The sequence below is a fragment of the Notamacropus eugenii genome, chromosome 2 (genome assembly GCF_028372415.1).
Source record: "Notamacropus eugenii isolate mMacEug1 chromosome 2, mMacEug1.pri_v2, whole genome shotgun sequence".
In the NCBI taxonomy this organism is placed as follows: Eukaryota; Metazoa; Chordata; class Mammalia; order Diprotodontia; family Macropodidae; genus Notamacropus; species Notamacropus eugenii.
Window position 1 is genome coordinate 139,047,080 of NC_092873.1, and position 23,357 is coordinate 139,070,436.

At 37.4% G+C, this 23,357-nt stretch overlaps 1 protein-coding gene across 1 annotated transcript in view; it reads right to left on the minus strand.

The window, feature by feature from the left end:
* Nucleotides 1-23,357, minus strand: part of COL9A1 (collagen type IX alpha 1 chain) — a 127,530-nt gene that overhangs the window by 17,063 nt on the left and 87,110 nt on the right. Inside the window, exons 29-36 of the mRNA XM_072638059.1 lie at nt 16,263-16,316; nt 15,546-15,617; nt 12,534-12,569; nt 11,838-11,882; nt 10,595-10,627; nt 5,321-5,467; nt 4,747-4,801; nt 2,325-2,513 (exon numbers count right to left, since the gene is read on the minus strand). Coding sequence (XP_072494160.1) covers nt 2,325-2,513; nt 4,747-4,801; nt 5,321-5,467; nt 10,595-10,627; nt 11,838-11,882; nt 12,534-12,569; nt 15,546-15,617; nt 16,263-16,316 — 631 coding nt within the window. The remainder of the gene's footprint in view (nt 1-2,324; nt 2,514-4,746; nt 4,802-5,320; nt 5,468-10,594; nt 10,628-11,837; nt 11,883-12,533; nt 12,570-15,545; nt 15,618-16,262; nt 16,317-23,357) is intronic.

Genomic DNA, 23,357 nt, shown 5'->3' on the forward strand with positions numbered 1-23,357 from the left:
ACCAACAGTAGGTGTTTCTAATTTTGGACTTGCCCCTGTAGAGAACTCCAGTTGAGGAAACTCCTTTTACCAAAGGAGATTGGCACCTGCTCTCTACCTTACAATCTTAGAAGGTTGCCTGGGTGCCAAAAGGTTAGGTGACTTGACCAGGGTCAAAAAGCCAGTATACATCAGAGATGATACTTGAACCTAGGCCTTCCTGAATCAGAGACAGGCAATATACCCTGCTACATCTCAAGTATATGTGGGGGTTTGGGGGCAGATGGATGTGTATGTGGGGGGGGGGGAGGCTTATGAGTGTGCATCCAAGTTTCCAACTTAAACAGCATAGTACAGTGGAAAGAATCCTAACCCTTCAATCAGAGGACTTAGATCAAAATCCCATCTCTGACTGTACTCCCTATAAGACTTTAGACAAGTCATTTAACCTTTCTTGGTCTCTATAAAATGAGATGATGGTCTCTAAGGTCCCTTGCACCTCCACATAAAGTATCCTATGATCTCCATTTGTATGACCTGACACCAAATTAAATCTGATGTGTCCCAAGCTAAATTAATTGATCTTCCTTCCAGCTCCTCTAGTTCTAATTTCATTTTCTTATTTATTTCATGCCTGTCACCCATCCTCAGAGTCTATATGGACAAGCCATTTTTTCTGAGCCTCTGCTATTACTCATTAATCATTCTCTTCTTTGTTTACCTTTTAGGCTTCACAACTCCATTGTATACAATGTTTTCTTCTTTTTACTTATATCTCCAACCTCAGTTTCTAGATTGAGACTTTGTGCCAGAGTCAGATTTTACCCCTCCCCCCTTCTTCCCCTACACACACACACACACACACACACACACACACACACACACACACACACGCACGCATACAGATGGGTAGGCAAACAATATCTGGTTTTTCCTCTTCTGTAATCTGGATCCCTTGTCACAGTTCTAGAAGGATAACTTATTCCTGGTCTCCCTCTTTACTCTCTTCTGAAATTCTAAACCAGAATTAGACCCAAGCCCCACTCTCTGCCTCCAACAGTGGCTTCTGCCTCCCTCTTTGGATGCCTAACATGGGTGTTGTCCTCATCCCCATCTCCATTTCTTTAGGTCCTAACTAAATATGGAAGATTCCACTGGCTTTAGGATACTTGGAGAACCCATCGTCATCCTCAACTCTACCTCCATCTTCTTGGGCAGTATCCTAACAAGAAATGACTTTGTCCCCTCCTACAACTTCTAGAGGCCAGAGCAAAAATCCCATTTGCTGGCAATAGAACCTTATCAAACCATCCCAAGTTTTCCTGGCATATTCTTGTACATTCTATACTGGAAAAGGGAGTTTTAGGGTGATTCCCTTTGGTTTCATTGATCAATTCTTCCTCTGGTACCCTTTTAAATCTTTGCTGGGGAGTTTCTTGAGGGAGCTAGACTCAGCTATTAACCTTTCATATCACTATTTTTACTAGAATCTGAAAAACTCAATTCATCATCTTCTCTAACCCAAAAAGAAACCTATCCCTCCTCTTAAGTATTTCCACTGAAGTTAGAACCATCCTTCTAATCTGGGCATGTCCCTCTTTGTCACTCTGGACATCCAATTACCATGTCCCATTCCAGTATCTCTAACAAGCTTCTCCCTGTTCATGCTGTCACCACCTGACATCAGGCCCTCCTCACCTCTTACCTGGACTATTGTAATGGGTCTCATTGCCTCTACTCAATTCCTTCTCTAATCTCTCCTTGCATACCATTAATCTTCCCAACACACATCTCAGACAATGTCTCTCCCTTGCTTTAAAAACCATCATTGACTCCCTGTTATTACCAAGTGTAAAATACAAACTTCTTAGCCTGTGTTTTAACTCCTTAACTTATATTCAAAGCCCTCTACAATCTGACTCCAATCTATCTTTCTTGCTTCATTTCACTCTAGTCCCTTTCATATTCTCTGCATGAAATTTGAACTGAATTTCTAATAGTTTATAAATCCATTACTCAGCCTCAGATATTTGCCCCGATTACCCCCTGTATATTAGACATGCTTCTATCACATCTCTACCTGTTGCAATACTTCTAACTCCATGACACCTTTCCTCATCTTTCTGTTAGTTCTCCCTTCTCAAATTTTTGAAGGAAATTTTTTATAATAGTCATGTAAGGAAACAATATACTTATTCCTCCTGTAAGTCTCTCCAAGCAAAGAAATTGTGCTCTTTTTCATATGCCCATTACACTCACATAGCAAATGCTTAGTAAATATTTTGTTGGTTTCAGTTGCATAATATCTATTATGTTACAGTTTTTACAAATGAAAAATCACTTACCTTTAGGGCCTCTCAAGCCAAGTTCACCAGGAGGACCTTTAAGACCTGGGAGTCCACGGGGTCCCATCTGGCCTGGGAAACCATTTTCTCCTGGGGGCCCCGGTGGGCCTGGTGGTCCAGGTCTTCCTGGCAGCCCAGAAGCACCTGAGTCAGGCCTCTTCAGACTAGCAGCCATCAGGGCTAGATTCTCTGTAATGAAGAAAAAGAGAAGTTTTCCATGGGGAAGTGATTCAATTAAACAAGAATTTCTAAGTCTGCTCATATATCAATCAGTATTTATTAAGCACCTACTGTGAGCCAGTCCATATGCTAAGTGCTGGAGATACAAATCAAAACAATAAAACATTCTCTATTCTCAAAAAGCTTAATTTTTAAAAAAAAAAAAGCTTCATAACCAACAGTGAGAAATTAATCAAATCATAACTTTTCTATTATCTTTCCATTAGGAAACCTTATTTTCTAGGGGCCATTAGGGTGGTAGAGACAGCACGCAAGACAAATATCAAACTATTTTTGACAAAAAAGGGTTCTATAAGAATCAAAACTCAACCTAAATCCTCCAAAAGTCAAGAAATGACTTAAGTAAATGAATGGGCAGCCAGTTATCCTGGATAGCTTAGGAAAGAATGAGCTATTTAGTATCACTGAGGTACAGGGGCCCAGATGAGTGCCAAAAAGCTTTCCAAAACCAAAACCCTGCCCACAAATTAATATTCTAAGTTCACATCACATTTATCTCTGTGTTTCAGCCATGTCTGTTTATCTTGACAACTAAGAACATTCTGGGAGTCAGGAAGTCTCTAGAAATAGCCTCTAATTTTAAGTTTTCTTGAAAATATTCCCTCCAAAGTCTTTTCATGCTTGAAATAGACAGAGGGAAATTAAAAATAACCTGCTTCATTGAAGCTGTCAAATTCAGTCTTAAAAATTAATACCCTTTTGTACTTTTTTCAGAAACCATTAAATAGACTATGAATCTTCAGCAAGACCATGGAGAATGATGCCAAACAAGGAAATTATCCCATTAACAAAATTAAAGACTCAAGAAGAGAATTGCTGTTTGTGACAAATGAAAGTCTGTTTTTAAAGAGTGAAAAAGAATATGAATTTTAGAAATAAGTAAGTTTTTTATGACTGTTGATATGGCTTAAAGAAAGAAGATTTGAAGAAGCTGATTTATTATTGATATCTTGGATTTGACTTATCCTATCATATGTATTTGGGGGAGGGGAAGGTTATATCACTTTCATGTTCTTGTTACATGTTTTTTTTTCTTAAACTGAATAAAATGTCACTTCTCAACCAAGATACTTAAATTGACATTTTACAAATAAATATGCATAAGCTGCATGTTTTATTGTTTCTTTGGTTCTAGGTACTTTGCCTTTTTCAATCTTTGTATTACCAGTGTCCAGCATAGTGACTTGTATATGTATGTGTTATTAGCTAAGTGAACTTGAATTCCAGGAATTTCCGTAATTATATAAATTGAATTACTACAGAGTACAGAAAAGCAGTCAAGGTATTTATAAAATCAAGTATTCCAGAGAAGGCTTTTTCTTTCATGGAAGAGTTGCTTGTTGACCAGGCTATAAGGAAAAAGACCCCAGTATCTCAGCTACAGATCATTCCTTAGACCATCATTTCCTATACGGTTTCAGAATCCATTTAGACAGACAACATGATTAAAGGTAGGCACACTATGATTTTGGCTGGATTTTCAAGACTTAGCAAATATCTTTTTCAGAAATTAATCCGTCATTGATTTTCAGAATTTAATACTTAGTGATTACCTAAGAAGATATGAACATTATTTAATCCTGAATGAAAAATAAGACCTATTGGCATTTTAATATCTCCATTAGCATGCTGGTATTCCATTTCTATTTGCAAATGATCCCCTGATTTGGGGGAGAGTCATTTACAACCATTTTCAGGTGTATCACTCTGAAACACTAGATAAGCTGTTGGAGGTCCTGCAATGTGCCGCACTCTTTCTTTCCTTCTTTGAGTACCAGCCACACATTTGGCCTTTACTTGTTGGATTAAATTGAACCAAGTTGTAGAAGTAAAAAAAAAAAGTGGAGGAGACCAAGCTATCTCTGTCACAAAACTCTAAAAGTTCAACTAGCTGACAATAGGAAGCAAAAAAATGATGCCTTCTTGAGAATTATCCTTTTACCAAAGAGGTAGGGAAAGAAAAAGAAAACTTTTTTTAAAAAAAGCAAATTTGCTTTCCCATTGTATCCCCAGGGCACCAGCACCTTTTTAAATGCAAGACATCCAGAAAGCTAATTTTGTTTTCTGTGAGTTTATAAGATATTATTGATGGTGACACATCCAATAAAATAGGCCTGACAATCTTATCCCAATTCTACTTTCCTTAAAGCACAAAATAGTCAAACTGTTGTAATATATTTACCTTGCATAACTCTTAGGCAAACCTGCTTAATATGCTGATCCGTTGGTGCCCTACCCTGGAACAGGAAAGAGAAAAGGCAGTTTATACACAGAGCTGTAAAGAAGGCACTGTTAAATTGTGAGCTGACAGTCAAAGGGATAAGAGCTTGGGCATCCAGGATGACTGCCCATGGTATGGCTGTCACAAATAGCCCTTCTGGTAATAATAAACTTTTTTTCATAAGATGGACAAATTCTGATACATCTCAGGGATTTAAAGTCATTCAGTTCTGAACTTCCCAATGTCAGAATACTTTTCATCAAGGGACATGTTACCCCATAAGAATATCAAGCACTAATCTGCTGCTTTATGGAGTAACTTGTAATTTGCATCCCCTTTCTGAAGGATGGAAAGAGCTAGGGATGAAAGAGAAGGAAATGAGTATAGAAAAAAGGAGCTACAGGGGGCTGCTTCCTTTGGGAAAACTACCTAGGGGACTTGTATCACAAGAATTTTCAAAGGTTGACCCAGCCTCCTGCATCCATTTTCTGGTGAGGACTATAGAATAAAATCACATGGAACAAACAACACTTACCGCTGGGCCCTGGATGCCAGGAAGACCTGTTGCACCTCGTTCACCTTGCATGCCTCGTGGTCCAGGGGGCCCTCTGGATCCTTCCACTCCAGGCAAACCACGTGATCCTTCAGGCCCTCTTAAACCAGGTTCTCCAGGGTTACCCATCTAAGAAGAAATGAGGCATGCTAAATCCATTTTTTAAAAATTCTGATTAATTTTATTTTTGTTGAACTATCAAACATTTGTTTTTTTTCTCTTGTCTCCTCCATCATTCAAAAGAAGAAGAAAAACTGTCCATTGTTGACCATGTGTGTTTCATTCTGAAAGTTAGTCCCTCACCTTTCTGTCAGGAGTTGTATAACCTCTAGAATCATGATTTGTCATTGTTTTAATCAAGGTTCTTAAGTGTTTCAAGTTAAATGGTGTTTTTGAAGCTACCAACTTTTCTTCCTATTACAAATGCAAGAAATTTTGCACTGAAGTCCCACTCCAATGGCTCATCATAGCAGAGAAATGACCATGAGCTCTCAAAGTCTGTTCCAGTAGAGCATAAGGCTCTTACTACGCTGGAAATACTTCAGCTATGGCACTGTGTATGGGTTTTATATCATAGGGTCAAGGATTTAGATCTGGTGGGGGGCCTAGCAGCTGAGGGGCCTCATTTCATAGATGACAAAACTGAGGCATAGACAAGTGAAGGGACTTCTCCAAGGTTACGTAGCTCACAAGTTGGGCAGGATCTGAATTCACGTTTCCTGAGTCTAAATCCAATTCTCTTTCTCTTGTATGAGAACCAAACTAGCTAAGATCAAAGTGGCTCTACCAGATTGGCCACAGGGTGATAACTTTTTCGGCAATTCTCAAAGACTACTTAATAATAGTTAAACTTTGACATATCCTTTTTAAGGTTTGCAGAGCACAATATATATTTTACCTCATTTTATCCTCACAATATCCCTGTATGCTGTGAGATTGGTATCACAGATGGGAAAACTGAGGCTGGGGGAGGCTAAGTGATTTCCCCAGAGACTCATAGCTAATAAATGGCTGAAGCAGGATTTGAACTCATGTCTTCCTGATTCCAAGTTCAGCATTCTATCCACCACATAACCTAGATCACAAAGCAAATACCATCTGTGTCAAAAGTGAGTATCTACATTGATGCTAAATTTGCTCATTCTTTTTTCCCCACTTTTTGGAAGAGGAGGTGTGTTTCCCCCTGCCCCTGATCACCTATCTAAACAATGGCTGGTGATCAGTCAGTCAGTAAACATTTTCTAAGCACCTACTATGTGCCAAACAGTGCATTAAGTGTTCAGGATGCAAAAGGAAGCAAAATATACTTCCTGCTCTCAAGGAGCTCATGGTCTAATGGATCATGGGATCTGAAATAGTAAGATTTAGAGCTGAAAATGACCTTAGGAATCACCTAGCCTAGAAAACCAAGACTCAAAGAGAGTAAGTAACTTGCCCAAGGTCACTTAGGAAGGTAATAAATTGACAAAACCACATTTGACCTCTGGTTCTCTGAGTCTAGGATCCAGCCTTCTTTCCAGTGTACCACAAGTCACCTAGAGACCCCTAAATGGCACGGGGGAATAGAGCACCAGTCCTGGAGCCAAGAAAAACTGTATTTAAGTCTGGCTGTAGCCACTCACTAGAGATGTGACACTGAATAAGTCACTGAACTTGGATCTGCCTAAGTTTCCTCCTCTGTAAAAAAGGGATAATAATGGTTCCTACTTCCCAGAGTTGTTGGGCAGATCAAATGTAATGATATTTGTAAGGTGTTTTGTCCCAACACATAGTAGGAACTTTATAAATACTTGTTTCCTTCCTTCTATCATTAAGCAAAGTGTTTGATATTCATCTACAACTCATCAGTCTCTTAGATTTCTAGCTGGAATTAAATGACAGAATGCCATTTCTTCTCCATATATCTCAAACTATTAAAATGCTATGGCATTTTAACTATTAAGAAATAGAAAAAGAGAATGAAATATCACGAGATCCATATTTGCTTTTTGGACCCCCATTTCCTCACCACATATTATCTATATTATTATAGATATCATAGCACCACATAGATTATGATAGTACCAAATCCATGAGAGTGTTTAAGTAATTTCCTGGCAGTAAGTTCAACTTTTTTAAGCCCTTTAGAGTATAGCTGCTAGATTGCCACAATAGTGACAGTGTAGTCAAAACCAGAAAGAAAATTTCAGAAAGAAAATGACTATTCAGCTCTTATACTGTCCTATGGAGAATATAAGGGAACCAACAGTATCTAGGGGGGGAAAAATGCGATAAAATTGTTGCATTTTTTTTCAGTTGTGTCCAATTCTTCATGACCCTATTTGAGATTTTCTTGGAAAAGATACTGAAGTAATTTGCCATTTCCTTCTCCAACTCATTTTACAGATGAAGAAACTGAAACAGAGTTGAGTGACTTGCCCAGGGTCACACAGCTAGTAAATGTTTGAGGACAGATTTAAACTCAGGAAGAGGTGTCTTCCTGTCTCCAAACCTAGCACTCTATATACACTGCATCATCTAGCTGTCAAGTGTCACATAAAAAAAAGTTAAAATAATGGAATACAATGACACGATTTAACTAAGTATTGAAGAAGTTAAAAACAAACAGAAGATTGGAACTGTTAAATACCTTAAGAGATCATTTATTCAAACCTCCCTATTTTACAGATGAGGTAACTGAGGCTCAAAGAGATGAGGGACTTGCCCAAGGTCATATAGGCACAGGAGAACCAGGATTTGAACCTAGGTTCTGTGACCACAAATTCAGCTATACAAGAACCAACTATTTTCTTAAATATAAACCAGGTATATAAAAGGTTGGAATTTATATTGAAAATGCACCCTTAAAAGCATTTCCCATAATGCACATCCAAAGATCATTTCTAATAAAAATAGACTAAATTCACATTTTGTCAAACTCTCTCTGGTGGTATTTGTGGCAGAAGCAGCTACAATGTACTACTGTTTGCAGAATATGAATGAGACAATAAAAGATCGGAAGGCAGTAAGAGAATATTAATGTTCAAGAAAAGTGTGCTTATAAAAGCAGCATATTCCTGGCTCTGTTTCATGAATTTAACATTATCTAAGAAAGAGCTAATTTCTTGAAAGCAAAAAAAAGAAAGAAATTTTAGACTAAAGAGTAAAAAATGGGAGATAAGCTAATATCATTTCCTACCTTACATGTAAATACAACTCAGCAAATGTTTATTTTCACCATTCCTTATTTATAAAGGGTTGGCCTCCATCTAAGCTAGCCTGCCAAAAAGTATTCCTCCAGGGAAATTGTGGCACAAAGGCCTATATGTGAGACAATGCGAAGTGAGAGCTAGTAGTGCTAAGGAAATTCTACAGAATGCTAATAAATTCCCAAAAGCACCTGAAATGACCCAGAGTGGCTGAAGGTCAACAGCTGGAAAGAAACCAGAAGTGATCTACCCTGTGGAGCTCTGAGTCACTTATTGGCAACAGAAGAGACAAATTTGTAGTTACACCGAAGGTATATTGGTAGAGTTAGGACCCAAGGCAGATACTTTTAGCCCAAAATAGATTCAGAGTTGGGGGAGTCTACCTGGGAAAGGCAGGCCTAGGTAAAAAGCCACAGTCATGGACCAAGGGTGGAGCGATAACACTAAAGTTTTGGATAAGACTGTCCAAAGGATGCTGAAAGGAAACAAAAGGGGCAAAGTTTTCTACTTCACGGTTCTGCTAAGGACTATCCTGGGCTAAAGGAGAGAAATGGAGAAAAGCAACTCCTGGCCCAGTTCAGGGAAAGGGCCAAATCCAAGGTCAATGTTTTTCATCAAGAGCTTATAAACTGGGAATTTGATCCAAATATAAGTAAAATTAACTTAATCATCCTCTCTCTTCTTACTTTTGGCCAATGGATTGCTCTTTTGATTAATTCAATCATTTAAGTCCTTGGAGCTAATATGACCCTGAGTATTCCTTCCACATATACGTAAGGAAGAAGGATTTTTCACTCCAAAACTCTATGCAGATTTTGTTAATATATTTTTCCTAACCTATGCCATGTACTTGACATTCATTGAGATAGCTAGGTGATACAGTGGATAGAGCACTGAACCTGGTGTCAGGAAGATCTAAATTTAAATTTTGCCTCAGATACTTACTAGTTATGTGACCTGGGCAAGTCACTTAATTGCTGCCTGTCTCAGTTTCCTCATATGTAAAAACAGAATAGCAATATCATCTACCTGAGGAAGTGGTATCATGAGGAGAAAATGAAATATTTGGAAAGAGCTTTGCAAAACACTAGAAGTTTTTCAGCATAATTCCCTTTGACCATTAGAGCCTTAAATAGCATAGAAGGAGTATACATGTTTCTCTCTCTCTCTCTCTCTGTCTCTCTGTCTCTCTGTCTCTCTCTCTCTCTCTCTCTCTCTCTCTCTCTGTCTCTCTTTCTCTCTCTGTTTCTCTCTCTCCATTTCTCTCTCTCCCTCTCTCTCTCTCTCTCTCTCTCTCTCTCTCTCTCTCTCTCTCTCTCTCTCTTCTCTCTCTGATTCTCTCTCTCTCACACACACACACACAATGGAGGCATCACAAGTGGCAAAAAGAATTGTTTGGTTAACTACCTTCTGAATGTTCAATAAGCAGGCAGTGCCTTAAATAGAAATTTCCCTTCATTTCTCAATGGTCAGAACCATTTATAAAAACAACTACTACCTTAATGAAGGATTTCATGAAAGCTCACATGCAATAATTTGAGACTTCTGACATCACAAGGAAAAAAGATGAAAGTCTTCTAACTCAAATATACCTTCATGTTATTTCTTTAGCTAATACATCATTCTTCCATTGTGACTCTTGTGCCCCAATACAGAAGAGATTACAAAAACCAAACAAACATTTTTCAATCTTATAATTACTAAGGAAATTATAATAAAATACTGATGTCTTTCCCCAATGTGTGCAGTCTATTTTTTTTAATGACCAATTTGGGCAGAAAATCAGAAAATGTATCTCCACCTAATGGTGACCAAGCCATTCCTAAAGAAATACAGAAACTGTCTTTTAACAGGGTTACTTCCAAAGTTAAATGTGTTTCCATAATGGCAAGAGTTTTCTGTTGATTTAATCTATTATTTAAATAAATTAGTAAATTTGGTTCTTCATTTACTTGGAGGCCAGTCTTTGAAGAACTGATGGTTAGAGATGGATTTCATAAAGTAGAATGCTACAGAGATTATACAGTTTTATCGATTTTTTTATGATATTACTCTTCATCATACTTACAGATCCCTTTGGGCCTGGCAATCCTATATCTCCCTAAATCAATAAAACAAAATTATATTAGAACAATGTATTCACAGCTGAGATAATTTGCTTAAAACTTTCCAAACTGGATTGTATTATTGAAATGTTGGAGAAAATATGATCAAATTAATAAAAGTATAATGTCATAAGATGGGAAAATATCATTAAAAGTTCCAATGCCTTATAAAAACTGCAAAGTCTAAGTTCCTTTTTATACTCTTAGAAATGCTTTTTTTCTACCTCACTAAATATGGTTTTCTTTCATAATTTAAAGAAGTGAATGTGAAAATTTCCCAACAGTGATAATGTCAGCTAAAAAGAAAAATATGTCCACTTAACGATGTCACTCATCAGTTAATCAGCACTGAAAAGCAAATGGAATTCATTCTCTTTGCCTAGAAATGAATATCTGGGACTCAGAAAAATTGAGATAAGCTTTTTCCCCCAAATTTATTTGACAGTAGGGACCATTTTGCTAAATCAGGTATCACATTTAGATGAGAATTATCTCCAAAATCCAATAGAAAATCAAATCCCAGTTCTGATAGCTTTTTACACTCTAAAAATGGTTTTAAAAAATAATTTCATGAGAAATGTAGCCATCTTGCTTTTTAAAAAAAAAAGATATCAAAATAAAAACCTTTCCACTTTTAAAAAAAATTTTTAATCTGTTTCAATAGCTCAGAAATGACTCATCAGTTCTCCAAAACTATTTCCTAGGAGCATCCAATTCATTAAGGGTTAATTGTTTGGAAACTTTAAAATTACAGAGAAGAATTCATGGGATAGCTGTCTGTCAAGGATGGGGATAGTATTCTTTATCTTTAACACATTTTCTCATTTGCAGGCACTATTAAAGATTCTTGAGCATACCAAGACATGGGAGAATTACTTATAGACCTGAACGTAAATCTTCTTTCACTGTGAAGATGTATCATCTAGAGATAAGTACTTTTTTTGCCCCCAAAAGATGTAGTGGAGAGATTAGGTATATAAGAAATTAGAAACGAGAGAAACTTACTCTACCCAGCAAATTTTACCTACAACAGAAGTGTGCTTATAAACAAAATAGTCCAGATTTTTCAGAAGTCAATGAAAAAAACAGATTTCAATCCAAAAACATGCAAAATTTAAATAATCTAAGGAAAACAAGTCAAAATATATATAAAGTTTGGTTAGAGATCACTTTAAAACAGAAGTGAAATAAACAAGAATGATTTACTAGTTCTCCTTTTCCTCCAGCTTCACCTTCTTCACCAGCACGACCCTAAAATTAAGGCAAAAACTTCACATTATTACTGCCCAAGATTAGTTTTAATCAAATAGCCAAGTGAGTATTTACTGAATACCTATATGGGCTATTTCTATCGAGCATTGTGAAAAATCAAAGAAACAGCATTTGTGGCATCTGCCCTAAAGGGGCTTATGGTCTACTTGAAAATGAGGCTGGCCTAAATCAGGCAACAGTTTCAGGGAGAATCCAAAAAGTTGGATATGAATTTCATTTGTACATCTTGGTGAAACATTAGAATCCTTAGCTTATTCATTGGGAAGCCTTTGAAGGAATGTTCTTTCCAACAGATCAGGAGCCCAAAGGAAAAAATTAAATTTATCTAGCTGATGGCCTCAGTGTGATTCAGTGAGATTGTAGAATATTAAAACAACCAAAGGTAAGCCATATTGGAGGATATAGGGAGAGAGGTACTTTTTCAGAGAGAGAGCCATGACTAACAGTAGACTATGTGTAGCTAGGGACAAAAAAATCAAACAATTTTCACGTGGGGAAAGAGGCCAGTGGTCCCACTTTTTTAAAGCCACATCCATACAAGTTCACAGTAGCAACTGTAATTTACCATATTACTAAATACCACATAGAGTACTCAATGAAACATCATAAGGATCAACTTATCAGACTTACTTGTTCTCCTTTTGGACCAGGCTCACCAACTGAACCCTACAATAAAGACATTGTGATATTGTCTCAGAACTTTGAACTTAAGAAGTAGTATCACTTTTTTAAAAAATAAGATGAAGGTAGAATAGAAATCTAAATTAACCAACTCCCCATACCCATACTAATGGAGAATGGCAAGAAATAATACCTCCTTGTTATCAATATGGGGCCAGATGACAGAGTCAATTCATTGTAATAGTCAATGATGTCAAGCATATACTTATATGTATACTATATGTAAGGCAGCAAGAGCGGGGCATTTAAAAAAGCAAAATGAAGACATTCTCTGCCTTCAAGAAGTTTACGTTCTACTATTACTGTAAATGGGGTAGAATATAATTTGTCCATAGGGGTATGCTAGAGCCAACAATGACAGCCATTGTTAAATTTTCAGTGTGAGCATTCACACCTTGGAAATCAACAAAGGGTTACAAAACAGATCTTGATTCATCGCTTTGTTGATTGTCTAGATTTAAGAAACGGAGAACATGTTAGCTATGCTCATTTCTGTTTAGAGAGATGGTTGAATTCCCCTTGCTTGCCATTGTAATAAATAAAATGCAAGAGAAATTAAGGGAAAAGAGGACACCAATCACAGGGAAGGCTTCTCACAGAAAGCGACTTCTAAGCTGATCTTGACAGAAGACAAGGATTCTAGAAGACTAGGAAGGAGTTCATTCTAGGCATTAAGGAATAGCTTGCAAAAATGCAAGAAGGTAGAAGATAGAATGTCAAGGTCCAAAAATAGATAATAGTTTATAGACAGAACAGAAAATTTGAGTATAGTTACATAGTATGAACTAAGGCCAGAAAGATAGTTGGGCATCAGACTGTAGAGTGTCTAAGAAAGTATATAGTTTATCCCGTTACCATGGGGAGCCACTGAAAGTTTTTGAGTAGGAAAATGCCTTGGTCAGACCTGTGCCTTGGGAAGATTTTTTTGGCAGCTGTAGGGAAAATGGACTTAAAACATGATACACTAGAATTCCAGAGACAAGTAAGGAGACGAACAGAGGTGGGTAAGGCCCTGAGTATGTTATAGAGAAGATAGTTATCAGGAAAAAAAACACCCTGAGGCAGCACCATAGGATGGTGGCAAGATCATTAGAGAGTAGAGGTCAATGGGAAGTAGTCAAAAGCTGTAGATATAAATACCTGCTCTGCTATTTAATATTTATGAAACCTAACCTCTCTAATTTCAGTCTCTGCATCTAATAGATGAGGGGATTAGACTAGATGTCATCTCTAAGGTTCAGTCTTTCTCTAAATTCTAAATCCAAATAATATCTGAAGCAGAGACAGACTTGGGCAACTAGGTGGTGCAATGCATAGAAAATTGGGCCTAGAATCAGGAAGACTCAATTTCCTGAGTTCAAATCTGACCTCAGACCCCTACTAGCTGGGTGACTCTGGGCAAGTCACTTGACCTATTTGTCTCACTTTTCTCCATATTTAAAATGAGTTGGAGAAAGAAATGACAAACAGCTCCAGTGTCTTTGCCAAAAATAAATAAAAAATAAGGTCACGAAGAATTGGACATGACTGAAAATAGACTAAAAGATAGATTTATATTTCAGTGAAATAAAAGACCTCCTTTCAAAGCTCAGCTCTATTGCTATCTCCTTATATTGTTAATGTATTGTAAATGTAATGGGAAAATCATTCCCATTCATTAAAAGACTTATGTGACCTGCTTAAGTCACATGGAAGTCTGAGTCACATGAGCCTAAGTCACATGGAGCAGGAAGGAGTGCAGCAGAGCTGAAAGGAAGTGAGATGGAGCAGGAAGAGCTGGGAAAGAGAGAGGAAGCAAGCAGCTAGCTGTGAGTCAGAGAGAGAGAGATTTTGCTTAAGGGAGTTGGTTGTGGAAAGGCCTGACAATGTATATAGCCTTCTTGGTTACTATGATGGATTTCTTTGTTACTATAATGGATTTGGCTTTTTGGTGTTTGAATAAATGTCTTGGATCTGTCTTCAATAAAGATGATTGGTTAAATCTTGCAATTCAAACCTGGAAATATGCTGGCAGATTCATAGCTGCCACTGTGGGTATTGCCTTGGCAATATATTCCTACACTAGGCTTTTTGCTGATCCCCTCACCTCCTTTCAAAAGATGAACTTTGCATGTGTGTGTATATACACACATGTGAATATATACACATGTATACATAGAAAACTTATTTGTATATATAAACATATGAGATATGTGTGTTTGTGTGTGTGTATATATATATATATATATATTCATATTTATACACTTTTCTGTGTATATGTATTTTCTCTCCAATTGAGAGAGGGAAAGAATTGTTTTCATTTCTTTCTTTGTATCCCCTATACCCAGCACAATGCTGGTCACAGAATAAATGTGTGTTTAACTGAATTGAATGGTAAGTGAGAGAGAGAGTAAGGCATAATGGAAAGAACTTATCAGGAGATCTGGGTTTCAGTGCCAGCTTTGATAATGACTAGCTATTTGAGCAGAGGAAAATCACTTGACCCTTCTGGGCCTTGGCTTCTTGATTTGTAAATGAGAGAGATGGGGCTAGCATTCCATGATCCCAAAGGTCCTTCCACTCCTAATGATCTGTGAATTGATGATCATAAAGGGAATTTCTGTTCTCAACTCATAGTTCTTTTCTCTTTGGACAGTAAACAATTACCATCTAGAGAAATTTTTTTCATAATTTCCTAAATTTAAAGGTCATATAATCCAATTCCTTCATTTTGCAGTAAGGAAACAAGCCTAGAGAAATGAACCTCCCTCCTCAGAGGCTACCCTCTTCCCCACATTACATCATAGCAAAGAGACTTCTCTGCTTTGTAAGTGACTGAAGTACATTCTAGGGAAATTCTCCATTTGACTGAAACCATCCTCCTACTTAGTCAATGGAGCCTCTATAATAACCATTAGTTAGCTTATGAAATGTAGTAAATGTCAGATGACAAAGTAACCTCTTTAATATCTGAATCCTTACCCTGTCACCTTTCAATCCAGGGAGTCCAGGGGGACCAGGCAGACCTGGAAGGCCTGGGCTGCCAAGAGGACCCTGTAAATCATCAAGCACAAAAAACAAAAAGCCAATGTAATACCTAACACTCCAGGCATACAGTCAATACGCAGCCTAGCTGGCTTTGCCATTTCCTGAAGTAAGTATAAGCCAAGTATCTCACTTTCCTCTTATAAGCAGCCAGTCCTTCATGGCTTTTTTTTCCCCTCCTGAGATCACTAACTCCCATAGCTTACATTCCTCTACAACAGTGGGCTCTTTCAGCTTGGGTTTCTGCAAGGCAGTACCCCCTCTTGCTGTGTAAATATGCAGTGTAGATGTTTTAAAAGACAGCATTCATGCATTAGGCTCCTGAATTCCAGGAACAACCACAACCCAACTGTGGCACCCCATGTTTCCCACCATTTCAGGACACATGTCACAGGCTGCACCTATTAACATGTGGACCCCTACCCCACTTATGTCCTAGATGGCATTTTCAGTTTAGCAATTTCAAATATTGCTACCTTTCATTTCCAGGCATTCACAAAGTAATGAAAACAAAATGTGGTTTATCCGGGACTCCTCCTGTATTGTTTCCCTCTTCTTTTCTGTACTCGATTCACCCACTTCTCCTCTCTCATAATAGCATGAACTATAGAAAGTAAATAGAAACAGCTAAAGAATTAAAAAGGCATCACTTACCAGTTTACCTGGTGAGCCTGAAGGACCACTGGGTCCTAATTCTCCTCTGCTACCCTGTAAAGAGGTAAATGAATTAATTATCAAGAAAAAGCCCTTTATCCCAAGTTCCAGTGCTTCATGAAGGTTTAAGTAAAATAATATTCAACTAAAAACCATTTTTATTAAAAATTGAAGTCATGGCAGTAACATCTCCACTCTTAGATCATTAATTTGAAGGGAGAGATCATATCAACTCAATCCAATTCAACAAACATTTAACAAACACCAACTTTTTGCCAGGTGCCATGCTGGCTGCAAGGGATACTATAACAAAAACAAAATAATCGTTGCCCTCTGGGATCTTAACTTCTATTCCAGGAAGAAAAAAAAATGGGTTCACAGATAAGTCTTTTTTTTATTAAACCAGATCTGTGATTTCATCAGAATGTGAACTCCCAGTGAGAAACTTCCTCTACCGCATAGGTCTCTCTTGGAGACACAGACAAGAAAATATCAAAATATAAATGAAGGTTATATACAAAGTAATTGAGAGAGAAAGAGGCAGCTCTAATAAGAGGTGGAATTGGGGGGGGGGGCGGATATTGATTGACACATTACCTAAAATACCCAAATCAAACAGAAACTCTTTTGATGAATAAAAATAGATAAAAGATCCTAGTATGGGATTTCCCTCCCTTGAGGCTGATTTCAACCTCTCTAAGACTTAGTAGAGAAAAAGCAGAGTTGTCTGAAGAGCATAGAGATTAAGTGATTTACCCAGAGTCCCTCCATTAAGCATCAGAAGCAGGAGTCAGTGAATACTAGAACTATTTGTCAATTATAATGAAACTCTAGAAGAAATATCTTAGAATGGTAAGGCAGCTAGGTGCCCAGTGGATAGGGTGCTGGGCCTGGAGTCTAGAAGACTTGAGTTCAAATGTGACTTCATACACTGACTGGATATGTGATCCTGGGCAAATCACTTATTCCTGTTTGTCTCAGATTTCCCATCTATAAAATGAGCTGGAGAAGGACACAACTGAACAGCTACGTATATGTAGGAATAAATATATATGTGAGTGTGTGTCTATATACATACATGTACATTTGTATATATATATATATATATATATATATGTGTGTGTGTGTGTGTGTGTGTGTGTGTGTGTGTGTGTGTGTGTGATCATATATCGTAAACATCTGAACAGAGACCAGGGATTTAGAAAGCATTTAAAAATCAATATCTAACAATAAACGTGAAGCTCAAAATGGCAGTGTAAAAAAAAATGAACCCTACAGCCAAAAGATTTTATCTTTATATTTCTCTGTATACTCTAAAATACATAATGGGTAGTGATATTTAGAATGAAATACAACTATTTGTTCTGCTGATTATTTTTCTTTCATTTTTTAAAAAAAGTAATGATGTAAGTATACTTTGGAAACTACAAGAAAGAGAATACTGTGCTTTCATTCTGCAAAATAACATCTGATTCAAGACTGAATGCTCTTTGAGAGCAGAGACTACATGGAACCAAGTTTCCCCAGGTGGTACAGTGGTGCTATGCATTCTGGAGGGAGTCCAAAAAATGCCTTATTTTATTACTAAGATGAGAGAAAACATGGCACATGGGTTGAGAGATGACTTTGAAGTTTGAAATTCCTAGGTTCAGAAAGTTCTGCCTCTGAAATACACTGACTGTATGACTGGCCAGGTCACTGAACCTCTCCCTAAGATTGAGAGTTTTGAAAAGACTCAAATTTCCATTGGTAGAGAAATTTACTTATCAGTGAAATGATGCATCCTATTTTTTAAAAAAATCCCTAGGCACAGTTAACTATGTTTAAATACTAAAGCTATTCAAAAAATAGATGCATTCCAAATCAAAGATACATTTCCTTTACCTTATTTTTCTTAGAGTTTTTTTTTTTGGTCTGTGTTTTCTTTCACAGTACGACTTAGATGGAAATGTATTTTGTATGACTCCACATGTAAATTGCTTGCCTTCTCAATGGGGAGGTAGGGAAGGAAGGGAGAGAATTTGGAACTTTAGAATTTAAAAAAAGAATATTAAAAATTCTTTTTACATGTAATTAGGAAAATCAAATATTAAATTAAAAAAGGAATAATTGAATTCCTTATAAATCTAATAGGGGTGGGGAGAGTAACTATTCCTTTTCTGTAACAGCATCATTCTACTCTTTCTTACAAAGTAGGTATCTGCCTATATTTTATAGTTGAACTACATTTCAGGGGAAAGAACCAAAAAAAAAAACCTTTCAAGCAATGTTTAAAGCTTAGAGCATTTCTAAAATCCAATAAGAACTCCTTACTGAACTACAATAGGCCCCAGATATATAATATAATTTCAACCTCAGAATCACCGATATCTCAGGGACAAATAGTTTCATGAGCTTTGTTGTCAGCTGGAACCAAATGCCCTAATTTTTATTAAAACAATACTTCCAGTTAAAAAAAACAAAGCAATTGAATATCTGGAGTAAATTTCCTACTCAAATCCTGCCCTTATGCCCAACTATATTCTCAACGACCTGTTCTGCCAGGTCTGGCAGAGGTTTGCAGGTGGGATCTATCATTAGTTTGGGGCATTTCTACTGAGGAAATCACTTGGGAGGGGCCTGCATTCCAGGTGTGTGACTCTAGATGAAGAATTGGTCAATAAAAATGAGATATTTCCTACCTTCAGACTATGGATTTCAAGATTATGTCCCTCTTCAATGACCAGGTCTCACAGATCAAAGTTCAAGACTTCTTTTCTCCAGAACACCTGCTATGGTGACTAGTTCAAATAATTCTTGGGCAGAATTGCCACTTAAGTCTCAAATAACATCATTGCTAAAGTGACCTTACTTAAGAAAAACAATTGCAGTGGAAAGGTGTAAAGTATAATTTACAACACCAGAAGGTGAAAGTTCATTGCCTGGGGCATACTATGAAGCATTGCCTTCTAAAGGATTGAACTCTCTCACTTTCTTATCATAAATAAAAGTGAATGATTACAACATTCATTTTTTCCTCTTCTACTTAAAACCAAGTTGGGTTGTTTTTGTTTTTTTCAAAAATGCAACTAGGTAAACATTTTATGGGCCTCCATTTCTTTAAGGAGTTATATTACCATGAAAATCCAAATATTTTCTTTGACCTTGAAATCTCATTCCCTCTTCTTTCAATCAATCAGCCAACCAATATGCTAGGCACTGTCCTAAGCACTAGGCAAATTTTAAAAAAAGCAAGAGTACCTGTCCTCAAAGAGTTTAGATTGGAATGAGAAAAACAACCTGTAAATAAATAGGTACAAACAAGATACTTATAGAACACATGGAAGACAAGTAGGGGGGCCAAGAAAGACCTACTGCCAAAGGTGGACTTTGAGCTGAGTAATGAAGGAATATAAGGTGGAGGTGTGGAGAAAGAGACCCTCAATAGCAATAGAAGAGTTTGGAAGAGAGGCTTTTTTGAGTAGTGGGGAAGACAGTGAGTTCTGTTGAGGCCCTCTTGAATTTGAGATGCTTATGGGACAAAGAGTTTAAAATGTCCAACAGGCATTTGATGATGTAGGACTGAAACTCAGAAAAGAGTCTAGGGCTATATATGTAGTTCTGAGTCATAAGTCTGGAAACAATAACTGGAGAACTCATAAGCTGATGAGGTCACTAGGTAAGAAAATATAAGGAAAAAAAAGAGAAGGCAGCCCAGGACAGAGCCTTGATGAGCTCGGTTAACAAGCCTTATAAACATCAGTAGACCCTAAGTAATCCATGCCCCACCCAGTGCCCTACAAATAGTCAACTGTCACTATTGTGTCTGGAACTTGGACAGACACAAATGCATGCATGAGAATTAATTAAAGAGACTGTGGCTATTTAGCCTGCAGAAGAAAAGACTGATAGAGGATATGATAGCTGTCATCAAACATTTGCTGTGACATGATGAGAGATTAGATTTTTTTTTTCTGCTTGGCCCTACAGGACACAACTAATAGCAATAGGGGGAAGTTGCTAAGACACAAAATTTAAGTTTCACATGAAAAAATTCCTGATGGTCAAACTATCCAAAAAGGAAATGGGTTGCCTCAGGAGGCAATGTGTTCTCTCCCTGGATATCTTCAAGCAAAAGCTGCCAAGTGCTGGGTACAATGGAAAGGAAATTCTTTTGAATATGTACTAGACCAGATGGTCGATGAGGTCCCTCTGATCTTTAAAATTCAGTGACCCAAAGGTAAGATCCACAAATTTAGGGGTGTTTGTCCCTCTGTTTATGCAGAATGGAGATTCTTAACCTACTTTGTGTCATGAACCCCTGGAGCAACCTGGTGAAGCCTATAGACTCCTTGGAATAATGGTCTTAAATGCATGAAATAAAATATATAGCACCACAAAGGAAACCAGTGACATTGAAATAGTTATAAAAAAATTAAACAAGTTCATGGACCCCACATCAAGAACCCCTTTCCCAGAGACAGAACTTTTAGAGATTGTTAGACTTCTCCCTTTCTTTTTCACTCCATCCTATAAGTCCTTGACTAACCAGTTCTTAGGTAAGTCTGCAGGAACATACTCACCAAATGAAGAAATAAAATATTTACTTATAAAACAACAACCCAACAGGAATAAAGATGTTGCTTTGGGCTGGGGGAGTGGGCGATTCTGGGACCAGGTCTTAGGGTTTCTGAAAATAATCGGGTTTTCTCTCTAAGGTCTCCTATTTCACTATATGAACTAATGAAAGGATATTAGCATGAGTGACAGGGATACAAAACAGTAATCAGTGCAAGCACAGATTAAGCTAAACAAATTTCATGAGAAGAGTAATTAATTATGACACTGATGACAGGAACTGCAATGGCAGAGCTGTTAATTAAAAGATAGAAGCTGCTACACATCATGAGCTGGTGTGATAACAATATTCTCAGATACCCTGGGTTGGGGATTGGAAGTTAATATTTTTCTTCCAAATTATATCCATTCCTATTTATCCCAAATGTATCAACCATCATTGAAAAGGCACTGGCGTTTCAATTTAGTATTCAGAGCTAGAAAGGACCTCCAAGGTCATGTAATCCAATCCTCTCTCTTGATGGATAAGGAAAATGAGAGTCAGTAATCTTAAGAGAGACAAAACTTTGAGTGGAAACAAAACTCAAACCTAGGTCTTCCAACTCCTTAAAATCTCAGGTTTTTTCCACTTTATTAATCACCCAGAAACAACCTTCAATAGAAAGAATAGACAGTAAGGCAGAATCTTAACACGATGAGAATGTCATGATGAAGGAATCTTATAGTCAAGCTAGCTCAAGTCTCTTCCCATATTTAGAAAACATTTTCATAGTCACCACTTCTGGCACCCTTTCCCCCAAACTTAGGGTTTAGTGCAGGTGTTTAATAAATCCTTGTTGCTATTTGTTCTTTGTTTTCCAAGAGACCAATGACATCACAGATGATATCTTGACTTCCATGTGAATTAGATTTAAGTGAGGCACAGCTGTGCAAAACTGCCAGCCTCACTCTCTTTTCCAGTGACAGAAGTCCAAAGTCAAGATGACAATAAATGCTTATTGACCTGAGGGGAAGAAAATCTACAAACAACTATATAGAACTCCCCTTTCCATCTTGTGCACATTCTAACACACTAATACATTAAAAGCCAATCAAGGCATCATCACAAGTTTTTGGAGAAAAGCAACCCATATCTATATAATTTAGTTACTTGGAAGACAGTATTTCAGCTTCATTTCCATGATTGGTAATGCTGTGTTATCACTATTAGATAGCAAATGGTCCCTGGGAAATGAACAGTCTTGCTCAATTTAAGCCTGCCAAATGTGCCTTGACGAGCACAGATATGGGCCCTGCTGTAAGTCTTGAGTCTATCTAAGGGGACCACTAAAGCATTCAATCAAAATCAGCCTCATCTCCTTCAAGATCACCCATCACTGAACAGACTGAGCAGGTATCTTTCTTAATAAATCAGGACCAGTGTTTGTTCAAGAAATCCTTGTAGATAGAGGTCATGGAACACAGCTGTTGTTAAATAACAACCACTTATCTCTGGGTAGTGTTTGTGAATCTTCATTTAATAACGTGCCTGTTTATAAATGAATCTGTAGCACTGGCACAGAATCATGGAAAAGACATATTCATTGACTTCCATGATGGTTTCTGAGGTTGTTTTATAAAATCCCCCTAACATTCTATTGAAGAGTCTATTCATTCTTAGGATCACAGAGAATAGGTGCATGTATTTTAGAACTTGAAGAGACCTTAGAGGCCACTATGTCCAGACCACTCCCTTTGCAGAGAAGGAAACTGAGGCTTAGAGAGGTTAAATGATTTTCCCTGGATCATATCGTTAGATGCAATTTGAACCCAAGTCCTTCTTGATTCTAATTGCAGTTCTGTATACACTACAGAGGTGCCAAATGCAAGCATGATCAGAATCAGATTAAAATATAATTTGGGAAATATTTTCTGCAAAATAAATAAAAACGCAATTTGTTATTGTTCAGTCAGATCTGACTCTTCGTGACACTACTTGGGATTTTCTTGGCAAAGATACTAGAGTGGTTTGCCATTTCCCTAGCTAGCTCATTTTATAGATAACTCAAGGTTAAGTGACTTGCCCAGGGTCATACATCTAGTAAGTATCTGAGGCCAGATTTGAACTCAAGAAGATGAGTCTTCCTGACTTCAGGCCCTGCACTCTATATATTTTGCTACCTAACTACCTATCGAATATAGTTGCCCAAATACCACTTCTAGGGCTTCATCCTAAAGACATCATACAAATGGGAAAGAACCCAATTATTTTCAGAAACCCTAAGACCTGGCCCCAGAATCACCCACTCCCCCAAAGCAAAATCTTTATTCCTGTTGGGTCATTGTTTTATAAGTAATATATAGAAGCTCTTTTTGTGATGGCAAAGAACTGGAAATTGAGTGTATGTCCATCAATTGGGGAATGACCGAACAAGTTGTGGTATATGAATGTAATGGAATATTAGTGTGCTACAAGAAATGCTGAGCAGGCAAACTTCAGAAAAACTTGGAAAGACTTATATGAACTGGTGCTAAGTGAGGGGAGTAGAACCAGGAGAA